At 36.3% G+C, this 24949-nt stretch overlaps 1 protein-coding gene across 9 annotated transcripts in view; it reads left to right on the forward strand.

The window, feature by feature from the left end:
* Window positions 1-24949, forward strand: part of SPEF2 (sperm flagellar 2) — a 78355-nt gene that overhangs the window by 9558 nt on the left and 43848 nt on the right. For 8 of the 9 annotated variants that reach the window (XM_033085330.2, XM_033085331.2, XM_033085335.2 and 5 more), the window contains exons 4-17: window positions 2537-2674; window positions 3680-3759; window positions 4611-4827; window positions 9922-10110; window positions 11384-11571; window positions 12778-12946; window positions 17365-17581; window positions 18039-18169; window positions 18388-18454; window positions 18932-19017; window positions 19805-19908; window positions 20399-20646; window positions 22089-22194; window positions 23935-24092. In XM_033085330.2, coding sequence (XP_032941221.1) covers window positions 2537-2674; window positions 3680-3759; window positions 4611-4827; window positions 9922-10110; window positions 11384-11571; window positions 12778-12946; window positions 17365-17581; window positions 18039-18169; window positions 18388-18454; window positions 18932-19017; window positions 19805-19908; window positions 20399-20646; window positions 22089-22194; window positions 23935-24092 — 2098 coding nt within the window. Of the gene's footprint in view, window positions 1-2536; window positions 2675-3679; window positions 3760-4610; window positions 4828-9921; window positions 10111-11383; window positions 11572-12777; window positions 12947-17364; window positions 17582-18038; window positions 18170-18387; window positions 18455-18931; window positions 19018-19804; window positions 19909-20398; window positions 20647-22088; window positions 22195-23934; window positions 24093-24949 lie in introns of those variants that run through there. The other variant, XM_033085334.2, reaches the window with a different exon arrangement.

Genomic DNA, 24949 nt, shown 5'->3' on the forward strand with positions numbered 1-24949 from the left:
AAACAATGCTGGAAAACTGGGAACAACAGAGGAGGAGAAGGCTGAGATATTCAACTTTTTTTGCCGCTTTCTTCACTTCTCAGTCCACAACCTCTTGAGTGGGTGGACAGCAGGATGGGAACTGGGGGACAGGCTCATGAAATGGCCCCAGGGAATCTCATGAGGTTTAACAAGGCCCAGTGCTGGTGCTGCACTGTGTAGGAACAACCCTCAGTATCAGCACAGGCTGGGCATGAACAGACCCAGAGCAGCCCTGCCCAGAAGGACTTGGGGGTGCTGTGGGTGAGAGGCTGGACATGCCCCAGCCATGGCACTCCCAGCCCAGAGAGCCAAACTGTCCTGGGCTGCATCCAGAGCCCCGTGGGCAGCAGGGCAGGGAGGGGATTCTGCCCCTCTGCTCTGCTCTGCTGAGACCCACCTGGAGCACTGCACCCAGAGCTGGGGTCCCTGCACAGGTGGGACAGGGACCTGCTGGAGTGAGCCCAGAGGAGGCCACCAAGATTATTAGAGGGATGGAGCACTTCTGCTATGAGGAAAAGCTGAGACCATCGGTATTGTTCAGCCTGGAAAAGAGAAGGCTTCAGAGTGACCTATTTGCAGCCTTCCAGTACCTGATAGAACTGAAGGGAGCCTACAAGAAACATGCAGAAAGACTTTTTATGAGTGCATCAAGCAACACAAAATGGGGCACTGCCTTCATACTGGAAGAAAATAGGTGGTAGTAGTAGTGGTAGTTACAGTAGTAGTATCTAGTAGACTAGATATTAGGAAAAAATTCTTTACAGTGAGGGTGGTGAGGCACTGGCACAGGTTGCCCAGAAAAGTTGTGGATGATGTATCCCTGCAAGTGTTGAAGGTCAGACACGGTGGGACTAGTTGAAGCTGTAACTGCCCAGAGCAGGAGGCTTGGAACTAGGTGATCTTTAAAGTTTCTTCTGACCCAAACCATTCTGTGATTCTATTCCACATGTTTTGGAATGTGTTACCAACTGGATACCAAGGACAAGAGAACAGCACCTCCCCTTGCACTTCCCCTCCAGAGAACCAGGACAGAGCAATGAGGTGTCCTTTTCTGTCAACTAACGATGTTTGGCATCATTCAAGCTCAAATCTCCAAGTTCTTTTCTGTAGAGTTAGTCCTGATTTTCATTTGAACAGGTTTATAGGTTTTTCAGTGTACATTAACACAGAAAAACACAGTTTGAAGGAGTGGTCTCAAAATTATCATATTCTAATAAGTTTATTGCTCTTTCTGACTCTTCATTGCTAGATGTTTAATATTTAAAAACTGTAGTGCCACATCAGAATGTAACATCTGAGATGATAACAGATAAGAGACCTTGTGTGCATGTTGCAGAGCAGCTTAGAGGTCAGAACATCCAAGAAGGCAAAGAGCCCAAAACACTGAAAAATTACTACTTAGTTTTATAAATTTCTGAAGAAATATTTTCTGAAGATTATGTGCTTAATGAGTTAGTTAAAGCCAGGGTGAAGGCTTTCTGATTCTGTCCTACACGCTTATGTTATACAAGAACAAAGAAAAGCAGTGTGCATGGAAATAAAGCCAGTATACTCTTACAAGACCTTAAAATCGTTCCTATTTAAAAATCACTTCATGTTAAGTTTGAAGTATTTTGCATATTGTCAAGCATGGAAAATATTTATAGATTGGAAGACAAAGTGTATGTACGACAACTTGTATGCATTTGAGATGTCCTTGTAAAAGAGTTTTGTGTCATTCTTCTTTTGTGAAGATGGAGCATCATACAAAAGCAGGAAATTGACAGTGGAAGGGCATCTATAGTGGGTGTGGCCTCAGAACATCTTGTACATCTGTGTAGTTATTCTGATAAAGTAAAAAAGGAGGAACAAATTTCTTTAGACATGGGAATGCTTATCAAAGCAGAGTTTATATTTCATATAGAGAAAACGACCAGATATCAGGGTGTTGAACCCCATGACAAAATTATTGACTAATTTGATATGTATTTTATGTGGCTAATGAAGGAAGAGGGTCTTGTGTTTATTTAGCTGTTCTATTGCCACTATATGAGCAAGAAGGAAAAAGTCCCTTCATTTATCTAGACAAGAAAATGCAAGCAATAAACAATGTATTCAAACTTCTAAAATTAAATTTTCTAATATATTTTCTGATGTGTTATATTTTTTTAAGTATCTTTGACTTCTTTGTGTAAAAACTATTTTTCTTCTTTATTCTGTCTTTATCTGCCTGCGTGTCTGGTGCACTTTAAATGAGTGTAATTTATATGTTTGTTGTTTCTTGATCTTGATCTGTGCTAGTGTTATCTAATGTGTTTCCTAATGGTATTCTCAGTTTCTGTACCAGGAAACTGGTGTTCTCATTTTCTGGCTGCATTTAGACCTGAAACAGGTACCACACTAGAACTAGAATTCAATGAAGGCCCTTAAAAGCCTATAAAGCACTGCTCATCTGCTCAAGTCTGGAGCCTGATAATCTCTTCTAGTTTCTTCCTGGAAGACAATTTTCAGCTTAATTATATTTGCTTCGTATCAGCATTACATTGGAAGGACACAAAATGGAGTAATGGCCAGGATTCCAACAACTGTTGCACAGGATAAAAAGCAACCATCAAGACCCACCATAAAATCTTTTGAAGCCAAAAGCTTCTTAAAGAAGAAAAGGGAAGCAGAGGTAAGTATCATCTATATTGTTTGAATTCTAATTGCATTAACTCAAAGCCCATGATTTCTGGGAAAATTTATGATTACAAATACTGTACTTGCACCATCCAAAAGCTGCTGTCAAAATGATATCAATTCAACCAGTGAAAACTGGCCTGAATATTTGCATGATTATGATTGTGCATGTTTTTTAAAAATTAGAATTGTTTTGGTGTAAGAGAAATTTCATATTGAATGAATACCAAAGATAGGTAGTAATTTGATTGCTGAGAGTATCTATGAGTCTACTAGAAAGAATACATTAAATAAAATCATTAATGTTTCTTTTTGATTTCCACATGATATCATTTTTTACCATAATGTTTGAACTGTTCTATGGAACTACCTGCTTATTAAATTCTGGTTACAGCTGAAATTGACAATAACCTTAAATCAAATCAAGAGATGTAGCAATTAAAAAAAAATCTCCATTATCTAGTACCAAAAAAGTCTTGGATTGCAATTCCAGTTCATGGATTGTATTGTCATTAGCAGTGCAACTATTACTACTTTTTACAACTGGGCAACAATAGCAGAGGTATTTAAATCCAGAATTTAGTAACCTATAGTACAACAGTTACTTGAATAAGTATCTGGGATACATTCAAGCTACTAAATCTAAAGCTGATCATATTCCAGAGTATCTTGTTTCAAATCTCCATGTGATGATAATTATATATTCTGCTAGATCCCTATGCAAAATCAGAAATACCCTGCAGAAAGAACATCTGCAAAATTCTAGGATTTTCTGGCTGGTGAAAAGGGGAAGAGGGGAAGGAGGAGAAAGGTGTAAGAAGGAAATCATCTGTTCTTTATTCTTGGTGTAGCTGATGCTTAAAATATTTTCAGTATAATCATGTATAAACATGTACAAGTAAACATGTAAAAGTAATTCCCTAGTACTTGCTCTGTTGAACCTTCTTTGTGTTGCTTTGTGAAGAGAAAGGATATAAAAAATTCTGTGTTACTTCTTCAGAATGTATACAAGGAGATAGAAGAGTTTGAGAAGTCTTTGACAGGAAATGTCTCTGCAGTACACAGCCATGTGACTGACAGGTAATATTTGGATACTAAATTATTAAGAATAGGCAGGATCCCACCTCAGGTGTCTGCTATGTAGGCAGCTACTTGAAGAAAGAATAATGTCTCATTTAGATTGAGTGTGTGATTATTCTTTGAATGAATGTGACACTAGCTCTGATTTCAGGTCCAACACAGTTGGGTTTACCTTGAAGTTAAAGTCTTTAAGTTACCTTTACTTTTAGTAGGGATGGCTGAAGCTTCCTTCACTACTTTTTGCCACATATGCAGCAAAGAAAGGCTCAAAGTACATATTTTCTTTGTTCATTGTAGTTACTGCATCTGTTAGTTCAGTTAGCCTTGCAACAAGATAGGAATGGTGAATATGTATACACAGTAACACATTTCAAAGGGAAAAGAAGTAACTTTTTATCCTGGAACTTGTCTGTATGTTGATTTATTTTTGAATAATTGAAGCAATTTTTATTCTGTCACTCTTAGTGATATGCATACTCTACTCAGAAGATAGGACACTCATGTGTGCTGCTGTGGATATTTCTGTGATGAATAGCTGCAAAACTACTCAGAGTGTATGGCTATATTGAGGAGTAACCCATCTTTATTTGACATTTTATAAGCCGTTCTACTTTCCTGTTTCTGTGCAATTTGGCTTTGCATTGACAAAGAAACTAATGATCAGTTGGCTCAAGTCTGCTGAAACCTTCCTCTGGACCCAGTGGGCATTGTGGAGCACTAGAGTGTCAAGAAGTAGCCACAGAGCCCATAGAGTGATGTTCTACATTTTTTAGACTTGCACATAACTATATAGGCATCTGTATGAAAAGACCCTTAAGAGTGGTAATTCCTATATTCCTTTTTTTAATCAGTGATATGCAAGAATTATTGCAAACACAGATGTTTCAAGAAACAAGTCTAGAAGCTATATCAGAGACAAAAGCTGAGCTGTTAAATATTTATTCGGATGATGAATATATAAGGAAAATTAAAAAACGTATAGAGGAAGATACATTTGCTAGAGAGCAACGAGCAAAGAGAAGACAAAGAATGCTAATGGATCAGTTAACAGCACACGAGGCTCAAGAGGTGGGAAATTGTATGCTGAAGTACATTTAATTAGTAATGTAAAATGTGCTTACAAATATGAAATAAGTACTTCTGGGATGCTGAATAAAATTTGAAGGGGATAAAGGGACTTATACATCTTATACATACACTTATACATCTGAATATCTCTTTTATGTTCAACCCTTAAAAAATACGGAATGTTGGCTGTTCTTCATCACCACCCTTATGTCATGCACCATACTTATAAACTTAAAAGGATAAAATTAAGGCAGCAAAACAAGGATTATTAAAAGTCTGTTGCAGACCTGCCTTCTATTCCTTGCCTCCCTCCCCCAAAGGTGAAACATGCCATGGTATCAAAATGTATACTGGTTCTAAAGAAGATTCTTATTTAAAAACAACAAAACATTTCTTTCCTTGTTTGAAAACCTGTTATTTACAAATGTGTCATATGAAGGTTTTGATCTGGACCAATGAATTCTGAAATGGTTGTGCTGTGTGATAAAAATAATTGAAATTTTATTTGCAGGTCAGAGATTTGGTGTCTGATGTGTTATGAAATAGAAGATATGTCTCTGGAGAACATCTTTTGTGTCTAAGAATGAATGTTGCATATTATTACATTTGAATCCTGTCCCCTAAAGCACAAGGCTTTTAAGTTTCTTCTTCATATATACCTCCTTTAAGAAACAGCTTTTAGATTACTAATTGACTCTTTTGTAATGATTCTATCATAACACAGCCTTGTAATTTACGGAGGTTTTTTGATTTCTCATAATTTTTTATTTTAGTATTTCCATGTGAGTCCTTGGTTTAGATCATATGTGTTGAACATATATAGCTGAGCCTATCTCTACTGGTAATTCTAATATTACTAATGAGAATAATAATCATATTGCATAATAATGAGCTATTGCATATATATATGTAAAGACTTGGCATCTAATGTCTGGAGATTTTTTGGAAATTTTAAGAAAAAGTTTAATTTGTTGGGGTAAACATCTAGAAGTTAGATGCTTCTCAATGTCTATCTCAGACCTATATTCTTGAAGAACATCTGTAGTGGCTTAGACCAAGAGTCTGTCTCTCCATGTATCCTGTCTCTAGACAGGATAAAATCTCTCTTGAGATTTATAGTATGTTCTTGTTGATACGCATGAAGAAGTTCTGTGACCCACTTGCCTGAAATCACTGTAGTCCCAAAACTTGCTCTTTAAGCGCTGTCAGCTCTTGCAGCCCCAGCAGTGTGGACCATTGATTCTAAAAGCCATGGCTACCAGTCTCCAGAGTACGTGGTGGATACAGCAGCTCAGACTGGCTCCAGAGAGGCTCCAATCAAGTGAAAAATAGCAATGGTGTTGCTAGCTTCCCAGGAAGAAAAATCAGCTTTGATATACGAACAATTGAAATCACAGCCTTCAGGGACTAGAAGAGACAAATTAGCATTTGACTGAAACAGTAATCTGACCATATCAGAGAATCTATTTAGTGGTAATTTGGTTCTAAATTAGCAGAGAAAAAACTAGTTTTTTGGAACTCTGTGAGATTTCAGACATTAGATGTTACTTGACTTAAGAGAAGTGGGAAGCAAACTGAGGTATTTTCTTTAAAAAAATGAATGAATATAGAAAATAGTTCAAGATTGCTTTTTCCCTTTATTAAATATTGAACCAGAAAGGATTTGTTGACTGAAATTACAGCTGTTTATATGCACTCAGGTCTGAGTTTTACCTCCACTGCATAAATCTTGAACACGCCATGGAATCATTCAGAGTTAAAGGACTTTCATTCCTTCAGATTGCTGTAACGTGTTTCATATCCATATTTATAAAAGTTTATTAAACAAATTTTGAATCTTACTCAGGTTTTTTTTTTTTTTGTTTTTGGCTCACTGCAAGCTGGAACCTGGGAGAGGAAATACTTTACAATTACATGACAGTACTCTAGGTGGAGCACAGCATGATGCCAGTCAGATTTTCATAGGCAGGTGTTGAAAGTATTTGACAGTTGTATGGCTTCATCCCAACTGAACCTTTACTTCCACCATTTCATCAAATTATTGGTGATTTGTACTTGTTATTTTTAATGCTCTGTTCAGACTTTGTATCTCTGAGTTGAAAAGTTATCAGACATAAATTACTATCAGCAGTAAATTGAAAATGTGAAAATGGGAGGAGAAACGAATCGTTACTTGCTTATTATTTGTCAATTAACTTGATTTATTTATGTTAAGCTCTAAGTTTTGGTCATAAAATTTATGACCACACAACTACACAGAATTCTCTCACTTGTATTAAATCAAACAAGGAAATAGAAAAATAGAAGAACATGGTATAGTAACTATGTATGAACAGCACGAAACATAAACACATTAATGTTTGGCCACTGGATGCCACTGTTGTCTTGAGTAGGTAAACTGAAAAAAGTGTCTATTATGCTTTCTTAATAGTAATTTTTCAAAATATTACCAAGTTGTCTCATTTGTGATATTTAACATTTATTCAAGCACTTCACAGTTCTCTGTGAAGATGTTGATGCAAAATGTTAGGTCAAAAACTTTTTCTACAATTTTTATTTTGGGTCCTTGTATGTTCAGAAGTTTCAAAACTCCCCAGCTTTTGGCTTGAGTACTTTGTGCATTCTTTTGTATGAAAGGTAGCTATTAATGCTACACTCCCCCACCCAGTGAGGATACTCTGAAACTATGAGTTGGAGTTCGGTGTTCTGAATCCTTATTTATCTGTTGTGTGGTTTTGAGTTAATTGCCTTTGCTGTTTTTCTTGTTTCTCAGGAATTTACTGCTGGCTCTTTTTAGGCCTAGTGAGCAAGCCAAAGTATTTGGTCACTTAGAATACTGAAGTTCTCTACTATTTTAAAAAGAGAAGATCTGTTTTGGCTGCTATGAAGTGTTCTAAAGGAGCATCTTCCAATTTCCTTTATGAAATGGAAATTCACCTAGAGCAAGTGTTTTAATTTCTCACCGTACCAACTGTTTGCACCATTCAATTGATGGTTTGAGTGTGACAGATGACCACTCTGTTAGAGTGGCTCCTTCAATTCTCTCCAAATAAGGATTTTAACAAAAGTTTTCCACTGATGAAGGTTTATTACTGCTGTAATAATTTGTGATTGAGGGTGAGCAGCAATTTAAGGGTATTTACTTGCTATAGGAAGTAAATGGTGTAACCTCTTCTCTTCTTTGAAGTCTTAATTGAAATACTAAGTTCCATGAAGCAGTGGATAAAACTGAGGCAGCAAAGGGCAGAAAAAAATTATCACCTGACCTATATCAAATGACACATCTAACAAAGTTGTTATGACTGCGCCGTTTTCCATTTCAGTTGTGTGTATGATGTCAATTCCCTCCATAGACAAACAACTTATAAATAGTACACTACAGATACAGGAAAAAACAGGACACATTCAAAATGAGATCCTCATTTAGTGAAAATCTTTGTAGAGTGATAATATAGCATCCAGGTGAAGGACTCTATGATTAAGGCTTGAGATGAATGCACATTTGTCACTGGGACTGTCATGAGACTCAGTACTAGGAAAAACCCCTCAGTAAGAGGGCAAAGCCCACATTTTGGCTAAAATAAGGAAAATGTTAAAATATTTTTATATTAGTTTAATATTTTCAAGTCACCAGAATTTGACTGGAATGTACTTTATTTCTAGCACTTGTGAAGGGAAAGGAACTTTAAAAATATGGAAAGAGATTTGTTTCTTGTTTGTTTGTTTGGCTTCTCTCCAACATCAACATAAAATATCTAAATTACTTAGAAAGGTCTTGCTCTTATTATTGCAATTGCAGCAGTCGTGTTTTGCATTAGAATTCTATTGCAAGTGTCCTGGCTGCATCTCGACCTCTTAATAGAATTTTTTCATAAATAAAATCATATGCAATCAAGTTAGATTTTTCATTTATAAGTGAAGTTAAATAAGGTATTTTGCCCTCTCTGTCACAGACAGCTGATGAAAAAAGAAACTATATTGAAAGAAAATAGAAGTGATACTTTATTTTGGTGTGGTTTTTGTTTTGGTTTGGGGTGGGGTTTTTGTCTGTTTGGTTTTTTGGTTTTTTTCTGGTTTTGTTTGTTTGTTTGTTTTTTGCTTTTTTTTTTTTAATTACTATTAACTGACTTTGCTTGTGCCTCCATTTTTAGGAAAATGAATTTGAGATCTTCAAATCAAATCCCAATTTAAATCTTTAAATTTGAATACGTTAAATAGCAGCTTTGATGCAGATCAGAAATTTCCTTTAGAATTCTGCTGTAGCATTGGCAGTTGGCAGCGATGCTTGTAAGGCAAGCTGATGTTTTTGTTTAGGTCTCAGAAGGAGTTTTGGACTGTGATAGTAAGGCAAAGCTTTAAGTTAGATAAAGCATTAGTTTAGATACCAAGAACAGTCTGGAGAAGTGTAACAGTGAGAAGATACTATTATGTTTCAAGAATACTTTGAAAAACAACAATTCACAGCCTTCAAAGTGTCTGTGCACATAGACCATGTCTCAAGCATTGGTTCAGAATGATTTTCCTTTATTACTGTATAGTGTACTATATTAATGTCCCAATGAGGACGCTGGAGCTATTACCCAGAAGTCTTGTATTAGTCTCATAGTCCCAGTCTGATGAATAGGGAAGAATGGAGAAGATAATTACCCAATTCCCCCAAAAGAAGAAAAAAATTCGAATCTGTAGAAAATAGATTGCTCAAGGATGCTATAGATTATTGCTGAGAATGGGGATTGATGAATAACAGGATTAAATTAATGATTTGAGGAAAGGGTATATCTTCAGATAAGAAGCTGCTATTTGAAATATGCTGCAGTTTCCATCCACATGAGAAATAATCACATTAAAATGGAGTTGGTCTGACCTGATGTATTTTTACTGGGTATCTCAGTTCAGACATATTTTGAATTCTTACATAGTTTGTGAAAATTGTACTAATAAATAGATATGAAGGTTATTCTGAATTTATGCCCCATATAAGCAGGTGAATGCTGTCACATGATGGTATTCCTATTTCTCATATTAGACACTGATGAGTTTTCTAGGAAACAGTTAATCAACTGTGCTTAGTACTATTATTTTTTTCTCTTTTAGAAGGCTTACCAGGAGGAGCAGCTCATTTACAGACTAATGAAACAATCTCAGCATGAGCGTAGGATTGCTACTCAACTCATGCATGTTCGGCATGAAAAAGAGGTGCTAAGGCAAAACAGAATTTTCAGGGAAAAGCAATATGAAGAAAGACGACAGAAGGACTTCCAGGAAGCTCTTGACAGAGAAGCGGTAAAAGATTGATCTCTGAATTGCTTCAGGAGTGCTAGAATACCTTCATGTTAAAAAATGGAACTTGTATTGTCAACTGTTAGACTTCAGGACTTTTCTAGACTACATTTATAATGATAAATATATTCTTTTTCCTTTGTTCAAAGTCACAGCTATAAGCCATAAGGATGTAACTGTAACCATGGGACTGAGTGCATTTTTTACCATGTTAAAGGTTTAGGAAAATTTTGCAGGGAGAAGGAACAGCTAATCGACCTGCTCTAGTGAAAAGTGTGCCTGCCCATGGCAGCAGGTTTATACTAGGTGGCTTTTAAAGGTCCCTTCCAACCCAAACCATTCTACTGTTCCATGATGCTGTAATAAAGGATAAAGCTGAGCAATTGAAAGTCTGATTTTGATCTTTTCTTCCATACTGATTTTAACTTTGTAGGAAAACATCTCCCTGTGCTGAGTTTAAAAGACAGTTTCACAGAGGCAACAGGACAATAACCTAAAGTCCTGTTTAAGGAATCACGTTCTGAATTTCTTTTAGATATTATCAAAGTCAGTTTTTGACAAATGCTAGAGTAGTTTCACTCATGAGTGCTAATTTCTACTTTGAAGCTTTAAGTTGATTAAAAGGACTTACAATTCTGTGGAAAACTGCGAAGTGCTATGCTCGTAGTAGGCCATAATGCAATATTAGAAATTTTATTATTCCCCTGTCAAAAACTATTAGCAACTCCAAATCCACTAATACAACTGGAGTCCTGTGTAATCAGCAGCTATAGCTATTGATTACATCACCTCTTTAAGTATGCTTTCAGCCACCATCACAGGAGGTAGTGATGGAGCATACCAACAGGAACTACTACAGGAACTACTGGTAGTTTTATACCATGACCAGAAATCTTTCAAAGATTGAGCAACATCAATAATATGAAATCATTTGAAGATCAGAATCTAGTAAGATAAATTACATGTTCTAAATGGGTTGTTACACTGAAAGCTGCAATTTCACTGCCCTCAAGGACTGAATATGTCTTAATCTGTTTGTCATAATAAAGCAATGGGTTTCTCCTTTGTTCTATTTTAGAAAGCAAACAAATGGGAATTTATAGATTAGATTTGTTTATGCGATAGTCTGCTTGCTGGCTGTGCAACTGTGGAGAGAATTGAGCTGATTTTGTTTCTTAAGTTAAATGATCAAGTTAATTTTCATTTTCAGGACTGTGTACCTCTGTACTTCCATTTTTATTGCAGTCTCAAATTTACTCCTTAATAACACTTCTAGGCTCTCGCAAAACAAGAAACTATTGATAATGAAGAACAAATAACCAGAGAAAGAGAGCACCATAAGAAAATTGCTGCTGAGAGAGCTCAGACACGCTATAAAAAACATTATTCTATGTGCTGGGAAATGATAGGCCAAATCATTGATTTGTCAACAAAAGTTGGAGAATATCGTCAGCTGACAAACAAGTAAGTATTGTAGCTGCTAGGCAAAAATAAAAGCTCTTAGGTAGCTGTTAGGATGCATTATTCAGACTACTTTAAGCATTATAGCAAATTATGTAGTTTCTCAGATATTTTATATGGCAGCTGCAATTAGTTTTTATGTGAGAATGGTGATATTATTTTCGTGTGAGGATATTTTCGTGAACTAATGTTACAGCCTTAGCATAATTTCTTGAACACTCAACTTACTTGAACTCCTAGGAGACCAAAATCCACTAGTGCCACAGAAAGATTTCCTTTCTTATTAGTAAATGCCTTAGTTAAAAGTCAAAAACTCCGTGGTGCACATCCAATCCTAGTTTGCTTCACTAGGCGAACGCTTCCTCAGAGTAATACAAACACGATGAATTCCCCAAAATACATGAACTTCCTGGAGTGTCCAGAGCGCAGAAACTAAGTCCAAATTCTTCTGAGTCCTCTATGCTGTGATTCCCTTTTCTGAAATGTCATAATTGCACAGGGTTTCTGAGAAGGTCCTATGCAGGCAGTAATCTCCAAGTGCCTGTGCTGTCAAAGCGTTTTGAAAACCATGGAATGGGGCTTTGTTGCTGTGGTTCTTTCATTACTATTCAGTGATTTGATTGAATCTAAGTGGGTTTAGACTTTCAGTATTAGAAAGTATGCCTAGTTCTTGCTGCTTTCTAGTGTAATTATATGTTAAAACAGTGAAAGTGTAACCATATTAAATACACATGATTATATTTCATGAAAATTATATAAATTTAGGCTTATTTAGTATGTGATAATATAGTCAGCCTGGATACGCAATTTAATGAAATTACTAACTAAAGAAAAAGTTTAATTTATATAATTCTGAATTAATTTTGACTTTGAGGAAAAAATATTCTACAGATTTTTGGCAAGAGGAAAGAATATTTTGTGGCAGGGAAAAGTAGCGATAGCAACTACACAGCTCTGCCAGCCAAATATTGTGTGATGACACATTTGTGAAAACACTGAAGCCTACAGCTGTCATAAAAGCAAACAAACATAACAGGTTGTAATAATTACAGAATGCAATTATAACTAGTTTTGCATATGCTTGTTTCATTATTGGGATTCTCATAGATTTGGATATGCTGTTGACAAATATCCAACCATCTAATTTTTGGTTTAAAATTATTTTTGGGTTTTTTTCTTTCTTATTTTCTTTTTTTCTTTTTTCTGCAGCCGTGTTCCACTAAAACTGCTGCTGGATTGGAAGGAACTTTTTTTAAATGGAAAACCAATATATGAACAAGCCTCAATTCAACCTTTACCAGATGCACCCAGCCCAGAACAACTTGTAGAGCTGAATAAATTGAGTCTATTAGATGCAAAAGATTATCATGAATACAAGGTATACCAAACTGATAAGGCATAATGGAAGATAATACACCTTGCTTTTTCATAATCATAAACTTCATGTTGTGGTCCTGCATTTTGTTCTATTACTGGTTTCTAGTGTAAAATTTAAACAAACATTTTCTTTTCATTGCTTGATGTTTTATACGAAAACTTAATTTGATGTTACTAGCAGTTGTAATTCCATTCTTATATATAACTTTGATTACATTTCTTGAGTTATAGAACCAGCATGTTTTTCATCTAATTGGAATTTAAAGATATAATTAATATTACCAGATTGGAAAATGCAACAGAAAGTAACCAGTAAAAGCAGTAAAATGAAATACTGGACATGTTACAAAACCTGAACTCTTAATTTCAGAAATTTTGAGTGAGAGCTCTATAACAAGATTTATTGGTTTGAATGAACTATTTGTTTTAACGTAGGAACATTTCTTGAAAATATTAAAAATGGCTTTCATTCTTCTTAATCTTCAGCTAGAAAACAAGCAAATATTTTTTAGGTTATATTAACTTCATCAACTTTTCAATACGTTGTTATTTCAAAACTGAAAGATTAAGGATTCATGTTTCCCTTTTAAAATGTATTGTACAGTTTTTTCAAATTATATTTATGATTATATTCATTAAATCCCACAACATATTTAGAGTTTTCAAATAACCTGGTGAGTAAATGTCACAAAATCGTGGCAAATACCCAGTCTTTGTCTTGTTGGGGATTTATAACTACAATATATTCGCTTTTTATCCACATCCTGAGCCACTTGGTACATTTTCCTTTGCAGTGAGTATACACTACATGTTCATTATGAGTTTCTGCGATGAATGCCTGAAAGCTCGATTTACTGTAGGTTCATTTTTAACATATGCTTTTCTGATTTATCTCTTTATAAGGTTCTGATTCACAGCATACCATTTCATGTATGAATTTTGTGATTATTTTCTTAGGTGAAAAAAGGGCTATATGCAACATCAACAAGAGGAAATAAAAGACAGGCAGGAAACAGAGGAGAGCACTAATGAAAAATTATGTTTTTCAGTCATATTTTTGTTTACATTATGAAGTCTCAGTAGTCTTTTCTAACTGTAACATCACTGAATGTCACAAAAATTTATTGACGCATTTAAAGTCTCTTTTTTCTTGCCAGGCTGTGTAAAATTATTTAATAATTAATTTATTCCCAGATGTTGTTAGTCTTATGCCTTTCTGAATCATTATTCATCAAAACCTGGCATCATATGATGTGAAATTGTTGGTACTAATTCATACTTAATGTCTTCTAAAAACCTAAGTGAATGGCAAATTCTTTTAAAGTCTGGCATCTAGATAAAAATTTGCTGGCAGGTCATTCTGACAATGTTTTAATTGATTTTCCTAATGTTTGTGAAGAAAGCCCAGGACAGGCAGTTTGGCATCTCTCAAGAATACCTTGTTTACATTAGGCATACCAGTTAAAAGTGTAAAATATATTTGATAAAATACAAGAAAATGCAGTGCCATCAGTCCATTGTGCTTTACATATTCCATATTATTTTGAGAATATTTTTTGAAACTGCTATATTATAAGTTGTGACTAATCACTTAATACAATAACCGAAAACCAAGCATAGCATTAGGTACTGCTCAGATAATTTCTGGTTTCATTCAAAAGTATTGACCAGGAGTTATAAAACTCCTACCTGGATGCCTGAAAACTTGTTTCTGACAAGTAAACTATTTTACTTCATGACAGGTACAGTCTAGAAAGCTTCTGGTTAAAAGGGCAAGATAACTGAGGAATGGTGGACCGCATTTGACTTGGAATGAATTTTTCCTAGATCTTACAGAATTTAAAGCTGTTGATCCATCTCTACCTATATGATTAAAGAAAAATTATTCAGATAGTGCAAGTATTTTGGTTTTTTTAAGGATGTCTTTTCTATTACACATGAAGAAGTATGTTTTGAGAGATAATAGAGAGGGGATATTGTGCAACTCAAAGACCTCCTTTATTTGTTTTTATTGATTAAAAATAAGTGACTTCTGATTTTAATTTAAAGTTATTTTAGACTGATAATTAAATTGTGGTTTTCTATCTAATAGACACGTGTTCAAAGTCAACATTGATCCCATTCTACTAGCAGAATGTATACTATGGCAATACATGACTCAGATAGTAAATTCAGGAAAAAGTTGCATATTCTACTCAGAAAATGAGTTCAAAACCTTATCTTTGAGCAGAACTTTAGCATTGTTCACTTCTCTTGATGGTGACAAAATATCTAATTTATAGAATGACCCAGTTGTTTGAATTAAAGGTTTGAGAAGGTTTGTTAATTTATTTAAAGCAGGGCCAGCTTCTAAGTCAGGTAAAGTTACTTAGCATCGTTTTATCAGCTTTCAAGGATAGAGATTCCACAGACTCTGTGCAATCTTTTCCTGTGCTTTACTAATCTCATTGTGAGCCAGTTTTTTCTTCCTTTTTTTCTGCTTGGAATGTTCCTTGCTGAAACATTTGATTTTGCCTTCAATGCTTTCTTGTGCACCCAAAATGAAGGGACAAACTAGAATCTGGTTTGAAATATTATTAGTCTGCACATCTTCCAATAACTGTTTAATATCCTCCAACCAACCAATAAATATTAATACAGGAATAGTATATTCTGCATAATAAAATGTTTTTTAGCTTCTCACAGCATAAACTTCAGTACATCAGGGCTTTCCTAGTGGTATAAGATGCAAAACTGGTTGAGTAAAAGTACAATTCTGTGTTTCATTTTTGGACTACATTCCTTCATTCTTCCAGTGTGATTATCAGTAAAATGATCTTTACTAGTAAAACCTAGTAAATCAACTGATACATTTCTATTGATGTGAGGGTAGATTACCTGGAAGTTTCTACTCAGTATTTCCTTCCCTTAATGATGGATGAAGTGGTTTGAGTTTTTGGCTGTGGTTTGATTTTTATTTCATTCCATTGAATGTGTATCAGGCAAATCCGTATATCTGAAATTTTGGTTCAGGAAATTTTCAGAGATTTAAAAGTGATATTGGCCAATAATGTTGCCCAATTTTAGAATGCAGAATATTAGGATAGTGGATTTCTAATACAAAAATCTGCTAATGATTAATTCTATTATATTGATGAAAATGTTTTTCATGTTTATGGAATTTAAAATGTGATTATAGGATTCTGTAGTAAATTTGCGCAGCAAAGTTCTGGTAGCAAGGGGCTGCAGGGGTGGCTTCTCTGAGAATCTTCTGTAAGATTCCCCCATGTCTGACTGAGTCAGTTACCAGTGCTGACTCCCAAGGGGGACCCATCACTGGTCCAGGCTGAGCGAACCAGGGACAGCAGTGATACCTCTGTGATAACGTATTTAAGAAGGAAAAATAAGTTTTTGTGCAGATGTCAGAGAAGAGAGGAGTGAGAAGTTGTGAGAGGAACAACTCTGCAGACACTGAGGTCAGTGGTGAACGGTGAAGAGGAGGTGCTCCATGTGCTGCTGTTAAGATTCTCCTGCAACCCATGGAAGCTCATGGTGATGCAGAGATCCACCTGCAGCCCCTGGAGACCCCCACACCAGAGCAGGTGGATGTGCCTGAAGGAACTGTGACTCCATGGGAAGCCCTTGCTGGAGCAGGCTCCTGGCAGAACCTGTGGCCTGTGGAGAGAGCAGCCCACCCATCCATCTCTGGACCAGATTTGCTGGCAGGACTTGTGACTCTTTGTTGAAGCAACCTGTTCATGGAGGACTGTACCCCATGGAAACCATTTGTGAACTGTAACCCATGAGAAAGACTCAGGTTGGATATATTGGTGGAGGACCAGCTTCTGTGGGAAGGACTGCATGCTGGAGAAGGCGAAGATTCCACTCATTAAGTAGAAAGCAGCAGCAAAAACAACATGATGAATTGACCATACCCCCATTCCCTGTTCTCCTGCTCTGCTGGGCAGGAGGAGCTACAGAATTTGGAATAAAGTTTAGCCTGGGAAGGAGGGAGGGCTGGGTGGGGGACAGTGTTTGTAGGATTTGTTTTGGTTATTACTATCCAGCTGTGATTTTGATTCATAGTAAATTCAAACAGTTTCCTGAAGCTGAGTCTATTTTGCCCATAATGGCAACTGGTGAGTGATCTCTTCCCATCCTTAACTCATGAACGTTTTGTTACATTTTCTCTATGGCAAACCATCACAGAATCCATGAAAATGTTTATATAAGTACTTTTTTCTCAACTAGTTATTAGTGAATATCAATAAATGCTTAATGATTATGGCATAATTAATGAGGTTCTATCTAAAAATTATGTTATTATTTAATACTTTTCAAATCTCATTAATTTATGTATTATATTTGTGAATGAGTACATATATTTAGAAAGATGGAAGACAAAACATATTGAGATTTGCTAATTTGTCATTTATACAGAGTATGACAGGGGAATGGAGCCCAACTGAAGAGAACAGTGAAAACAAACCTCCTCTTAATAATAACATATTGGGTCATGTGCTTCGTAGACTGATGGAGATGTTCTATCCTCCAAAACCCAAATCTTCACCTGAATTTCCTTCATTTCCTGTCAAGGGATGTATTTTGGGAAAAATTTTTAGTGGAAAAACTACCTGTGCAAAGTTTATTGAAAAAGGTAGAGGTTGTTTGTTTGTTTGCCTAAAATTCTTTAACATTTTTGTCTTAAAATCTCACTCTTACATGAAAATTGTTTGAGCAAATCCTTGTATTAATTCTTGAACCTCAGATGCGTCTGTATTTTGCTGGGCTTGAATGCCTGTCATTCCTTTTTTATATTCCAAAATAAGCTTGGAAACACTGGAACTTGAAAGTAATATCATATTGTAACATTAATGCTTCTTTCTTGAGAATTTGAAAATGCTTTTGGTAAATGTCTTTGGAGATACTTGTTTTAGAGTAGACTAGCAAGACAGCTATGTGATTGTCAAAACATACTGTGAAGTAGTTACAGAGAAGAGTGAAAGCAACACACTGGCAGCCCAGATTAAATAATCAATTTAACTGCTTGTAATAGTTTCTCTAATATGTATACTCAAATCAAATTGTAGCTATCTAATATTTTTGTGTATTAGTTTGCAATATTCAGGTACTGTCTGTTGGTACTCTGGTTCAGGAGGCCATTGAAGCTTTTCTTAAAAATGAAATGAAAAGTGAACACAGCATGATTTCACAGGAAGCAGAAAGTCCTGGAGAACAAGATGAGGTAAGCGTATTCCCTAGTTTTGGTCTTGGCTCTAACAGGTAGATGGAAATTAAATGTGTAAGGAAAAAAGGCATGTTTCAATCTTTTTACACTATTACAAACTTAGAATTAAGTTTAACAGGTAAGACTGGAAGAGTCAGCTTGAATTTACAGGTTTGGTTTTTTTCTGTGAGATGTAATTTTCATTCTAATCTACTTCCTGTCATATTTGATACAAGGCCCAGGAGAACTTACCAAATTCACCACCAAATCTTCCAGAGGTGCTCCTAACAGAAACCACTACAGGTAAATATTTTTTGCTGCAGATTTTCCTGTGTGTCTCAGGGCCTTGGGATACCTCAGTATTTTGCATGTCCCAGCAGACATTTTCCCCGACTTCCTTTGTGAAGATACCTGTAAAAGCCCTTGTTGCTCTTGTGCCTAGACGTAAGACAAGACCTTTTCCCCATGAGGCCAACCAAGTACTAACATATTTCCTGGAGAGGTAATGTAGTCTCCACCTCTGTAGGTTTTCAAGGGGTAAACAACTGAAAACCCTGGTCTGGCCTTATAACTGATGCCACTTTGAGCAGAATATTGCATTTGAACTAGATGACCTCCAGAAGTTGCCTCCAACCTGAATTACTCAATGCTCCTATGATTCTAAAAATTTTATGTACCTTCTGTATTGATTTGTTCAAAGAACAATAACAAGCCATGTGCTTTATTCTTTATCTATAATAATGAATTTTATAGTAATAACTTAATCAAACTTTATTTTAGAACCTATGTTAGACAATTGTCCTATTGAAAAGGGTCCATCCGAGGAAGAATTTGAATTGGATAACAGTCAGGATGGCCTATCCAAGGTTAGTAGTACAATTTTAGTTTCTAAAAAGACATTAGTTAAACAAATACATTAGTTAAAATGATTAAATGAATTAAATGGTGACACCTTTTCATTATTCTGAATTACTATGCAAGTATTTTCTGTATTTTCTGAAATATGAAATGAGCTTATTGTGAAAATCTGTTGTTTGGAGTTGTATATCTTGTTAAAATTCTGTATTTTCTTTTGAAATCTCACCATTACATAAGATATGATATTTTCTATGACATTTCTGAGTTAGCAAAAATGTACTTGTGCTTGCTGCTGCCAAGAAGATAATTCATCCCTTGACAAGATTTCTTTTATGTTAAAAATGCTTAATTCCACAGTGATTTCTTTGACTTACTGCTCATTGAAAATTACTTCCAAATCTAAGATATAAAAGAATCCCTGTAAAACTAATGAATTTATGTGCTGCTGTATGAAATCATCAGTGGTACTGGAAGTTAGAATAAGCTGAGAACCAGAACACTTATTTTTTAATTTCTTAGCCGTTATATCCTTAGTTGCTCAGTCTTGTTTCTTTTTGGCATTTTTATGAGTACAATCATGGAAATCAGCTGGAGATTTCAATTTAACTAGGAATTTTTTACAATTAAAACTATTCTCCTTAATAGACCCCCCCAGCTATTGAATATTGATAAATAACAGCCACCACCCCAGTATAACTAAATAAATAGTATGTGATGTAAAATATGGAGTCATACTCTTTTCAATGACTCTTTTTAATGACTCTTATTCTGAGCATACCTTGCACTCTTCCACAGCTATCTGTACGTGCCCAGCTTGGTGCTGCATCACAGGAATGTCTGAAGAATGGAAAAGGTGTTCCCGATGAATTACTGATTGACATCCTGTTGGAAGCCATTACGTATGAAATTGTATAGATACTTGGTTTTGTCTACTCTTGTTTGACAGAGCATTGTCTCAACTACCCTGAAGTGCTGTTAGCACTTAAGTTCCTACATGAATATCATTTAGGTTGTATTACTCCCGTTAGTATACTGTAAGTTATAAAATAGATTTTCCTATTTATTACTTTAGCAAAAAAGTTATTTGAGAAAACTGAAATTATACCTCTGAGCAGTCTCTGTAGAGTGGTTTTGAAAACCTTATTTATCAAGACAGCAAAAATTGTTTTGTTTGTGTGGGTTTTTTCACTTTAATTAGACTCGATGTTATTTTTTTCTGATTTAGAATCCATTACTTTGCAGTTTAATAATATCTGTCATATTCTGTATTCATCAAGAAACTCAATATACTGAATTAAGAATGAATGGTGGCTAGAGCAAGCTGCTCTTTCAGTTTTGTTATTATGCTATCATTTCACTGTGTAATTCTGGTTCTTCATTTCCTTTTAGCCAAATACCGCCAGAGAAGGGGTGGATTGTGGACGGGTTTCCAGTGACAATTAATCAGGCAAAGCTGTTTCAAAAATCCTATACAGGGATTGATGTAGAAGCAAAAGATCCAATTTCTGAAAAGCTGTCCCTTGCTATAGATCCCAGAGCCCCTGACAAGCCTCCTCCTACCTCACCTGCATTTGATGTTTCTATATTATTGGATATTTCAGACAGTCTGGTACTGAAACGTGCAGCTGATGTGAAGAGTAAGTTTCCAGCTACTGTTAACAAAGTAAAATGACAAGCAGATATCTGTCAGTTGTAGATATTAATGCAAGATAGCATTACTGGACAATTTCTGTATATCTCACAATATCACTTACATTAGTTGTGCTTTAAGTACTTCCAGGTTTTTTCTGATACTATTGTTTCTTTCAGTCAAAGGCAGATCAGGAGTGTGCAAGTGCATATGTATTTGTATTTGTATTCTTTTGTATTTGAACTGAGATAGCACAGTGGGTGGTGTTAGATATCACATAAAACAGCAGCTGGAAAAAATAGAAGTTATAACAGTATATAACAGAATATACTACATTACAAATGAGTGTCTGTAAGTAGTATTTTTCTTCAGGAGGCACACTTAGAAAGGGGAAAAGGGAAATGGGGATGTGCCAATATTCATTCCCTGAGAGTGCCAGAATAAATTCCCTATTGATTACTGCCTTTGTCTTGTATTCAGTGAATGATCAGAAATCAAAGTCAATTTCTGGCCAACAAGGCAGAGGCATCAAAGGTTTATTGAGAGCCATTTCACTTCCAGACCACACATTTTAAGACCTTAGTGAAACAGAAGGTTTTTTTTTAATAAGAGTGTTGCATATTTTCCAAATTTTGCGGAGATTCTTCTTTGTTGTTTTCATTGCAGTGCACAGATGGCAAATAGCTCAAGTTAAAGCACCATTAACAATTTAGCTTTTATGTATAGGTAGGAGTGAGGATGGGACAAAATCTTCAGAGCCTTTGCTAAAAATCTGGTGAGGATAAATATATAGACACTCTAATCTTGCTAATTTTAAGACCTTGTGCTGCTGAAACACTAGGAACATGTGATTATATTTAATATAATCTCAGAAATGCTAATTAATTTATTTCATAAGATGCAAATATGATGATAGAGTAAAAGGAGTAATAAAATAAAAATTATTTTAAAATAGCATATTTCTAATGAATGAAAGGCTTTTTAAAAAAGAAGACTCAGGTAGAGAAAACACCTTGGTCTTTTCATGAAGTGAAATGTCTGCTCATTGTGAAAAGTAGATATTTGGATGAAATTGGAAAAATATCTTCTAACTGGTAGAGTAGATAAGTCTGAAATAGTCTGCTCACAGGAATGCTCCATCTCTTCAATGGGAGATTTCTACGGCTGAAAAGCATCCATTTGGAAATGTTAGAGCTATAATTGGCTATGCAGTTGAACAGAGGAAGAGGCAGGACAGTGTCCTTTGCAGCTTAAATTTTACATTTCTGTGATGTTCTCTGACCTTTACTTTCTTTTAGGAAGTTTGGTACCCAACTTTTAAGTGAAGAAATGTAAGATCAAGGAATACTGAATTTGTTCTTGTAATTATTATCTTAGTTTGGTGAATAACTGTCTGAATAAATAATTGCCTTTCTCAATATATGCTTGTAAATGTGGTTTTCCACACAGTCGACCAAAGAAAGGCATCTCAGGCTGAACAGAGCAGCAATCAAAATTCAGATGCTGAAATCATAGAAGAGAAGATTGACTTGGCCAGGGAGCAGGTGCTACATAGGTAAAGTATATGAAGCACAAATAAATTGCTTCAACCAGATGTTTAGACACGTAGCTGATCTGAATCTCATATGTGATCCAGGACAATTCTGACACACTTAATGTTAAGAATTTACTTAGACCTTTCTATAATGTGGAGCCTAAAGGGTATCTTCATTTTCTGAGCCATATCAATCCTCCTGGAAAATAAGAATTCTTGTGTTTTGATTTTCCAGGGTATTGTTCCAAGAAGAATTTCGTTTTCTGGTATATCTTGCAGGAATTATATGTACACATTCCATGTACAGTAATTTCACGAATACAAGCCGCACCAATTTGACTAAGATTTTGCTCCTAAACCGGAAATGCGGCTAATAATCAGGAGCGGCTAATACAACCTCAGAAGTGCCTGCCAGAGTGCTGAGCCGAGCAGCTGCAAAGTCGGCATTTTGCGATTGTTACAAATCGCTACTTTGTTGCACCGCGGGTGGAGCCTGGCTCCCTGCAGGCAGCACGGGGGTCGGGGAGAGAGGTGGGAGAGCTCTCTTTCCTCCTCTGCCACAGCCCAGGGGAGAGACGGGGGGGGCCCGGCGCCGCCATTGCCGCGGCCCGGGGAGGAGAGGGGGGACCCGGGCCGCCCCTACCGCGGCCTGGGGAGGGGGGGGGAAGCCCGCGCCGCCATTGCTGCGGCCCGGGGAGAGGGGGGGAAGCCGGCGCCGCCATTGCTGTGGCCCGGGGAGGGTGGGGGAAGCCGGCGCCGCCATTGCTGCGGCCCGGGGGGGGGGGGGAAGCCGGCGCCGCCATTGCTGCGGCCCAGGGAGGGGGGGGGAAGCCGGCGCCGCCATTGCTGCGGCCCAGGGAGGGGGGGGGAAACTCCGTCCCTGCCCGCCGCCGGCGCCACGGGCGCGGGAAAGCTCCCTCCCCGCCCGCCGCCGCTGCCGTAGGAGCAGGGGAAGCTCCGTCCCTGCCTGCCACCGCGGGGCAGCGCCGACCCGGGGTGACCAAGCCCAGTGGCAGCGCCGGCCGGCCCCGAGCTGCAGCACCGTGCTGGACCACCTGGCCCCGTCAGCGGCCCCTAGCGGGCCGAGCCTGCACAGCCTTAGCTCAACCAGTAAACCCCGCCCTGCCGCGGTTCTGTTACTAATTGCACGCGGGTCCTCGCTGCGAACGACAGAGCGGCTTATATTCGTGTGCGGCTTATCTATGGACAAAAACCAAAATATTTGCCAACACCCAGAGATGCGGCTTATAGTCAGTGCGGCTTGTATTCGTGAATTTACTGTATATGTGTATCTATATGTGAACTTATATGTGAGGTACGTCACACATGTGGCTGCCCTTGAGTGAAATACACTTGATTGGAGTTAGAGATTTTGTGAAATGTTATTTTCCCCTTCTACATTTACAAAACCTACTTAGTTTTCTAATTTTATTTGGATCACAGGATTTTAACTTTACACAAAGAGAAAAATCAAGAATAATTCTTTCTTCTGAATATTTGATACTTTTAACTGTTTCAGACTATTATATTACTTATTACTATTGGTCTAATTGTGATATTAGAAAGTAAATAAAGTAAATACATTATTAGTTATCAATAGAATTTTGGAAATTTTCTTAAAATGAAGGAGTTGATGTGGGTGGAGCTGTTTTTTGTGTTAAATTGGATACTCTGCTTTTCCTTTTATGTATCAATTTTAGAAAATGTTTGATTTTCCATTAGTGAGGTTTTAATTTCATACATTGGTATGATTTTTTGTAGAATTTCAGGCTTCCTAAAGACATGGCCAAAATTAGAGAAATGGTTTTCAGTCCATCAGAACACTCTAGTGAAAGTAAATGCAGAGACAGAAGAAAGTCTTGTGTGCGAAACAGTGAAGGATATTTTAATAGAAGAAATTGTGAAAAATCAGAATAGAAGTAAGTTTTCATATTCTTACTTTCTAGAATTAAGTATCAAATGACTTTATTTTTTATAATTAACACTAATAAGTACTCTATAAAATGATATGGCAACCTACATTTTTTGCTGCCCCCAGAAAAATCTGAGCATGTGCCAGTTAGTGATAACTGCACGAGAACTCTGAACTTTTCCGTTGTGCTTTCACCTTTTTGGAGTATATGGACCAATTTCACATAAAAATTAAAGCATTAAATTCCATTTTTTCTTCCTGGTTTAAAAATTACAGCCAGCGTCTTCATCTATGGGATAGCATAATTGTATAAGAAAGTCTAACTTGCCATTATGAATGTATAGTCATTTATTAGTAGAAGTGTTTTTGATATTTAATTTTGGTACATGTTTATTTCACTTTTTCTCCTTATTATCCAGAAAGAAAGAATAATTTAAAATAATAATTTTAAAAAATAAAGATGAAGCATCCAGGAGGAAAATGCATTAAGTAAACCAGCAATAGTGACCTCTAAGTAACTGTTACAAGAAAATTTCATGTGTCTTCTACCACCAAAAAAAGGCAAAAAAACAAACTTGAAAAGCACTTGTAACAGTAAAAGATTATCCCATTACTCCTGTGCAAGGTTTCTAGTTCATAGGGTTTTTTAATGTGCTTAGTATATAATTCATGGCCCTGATAGTCAATAGCAAAGTTCCTATTGTTGCAAATGAAGATTTTCTAGTTAGAATCCAGCTGTTGTATAGAAGTATTTAAGGGCTATATTTACTCCTAAGGAGAAATAACACCTGTGGTCAATTAATAAAGTCTAATTTCTTATATATGTTGATAGCTTCCAAGCTGTTCTTCACTATTAGTTTCATA

This window comes from Catharus ustulatus, chromosome Z (assembly GCF_009819885.2).
Source record: "Catharus ustulatus isolate bCatUst1 chromosome Z, bCatUst1.pri.v2, whole genome shotgun sequence".
In the NCBI taxonomy this organism is placed as follows: Eukaryota; Metazoa; Chordata; class Aves; order Passeriformes; family Turdidae; genus Catharus; species Catharus ustulatus.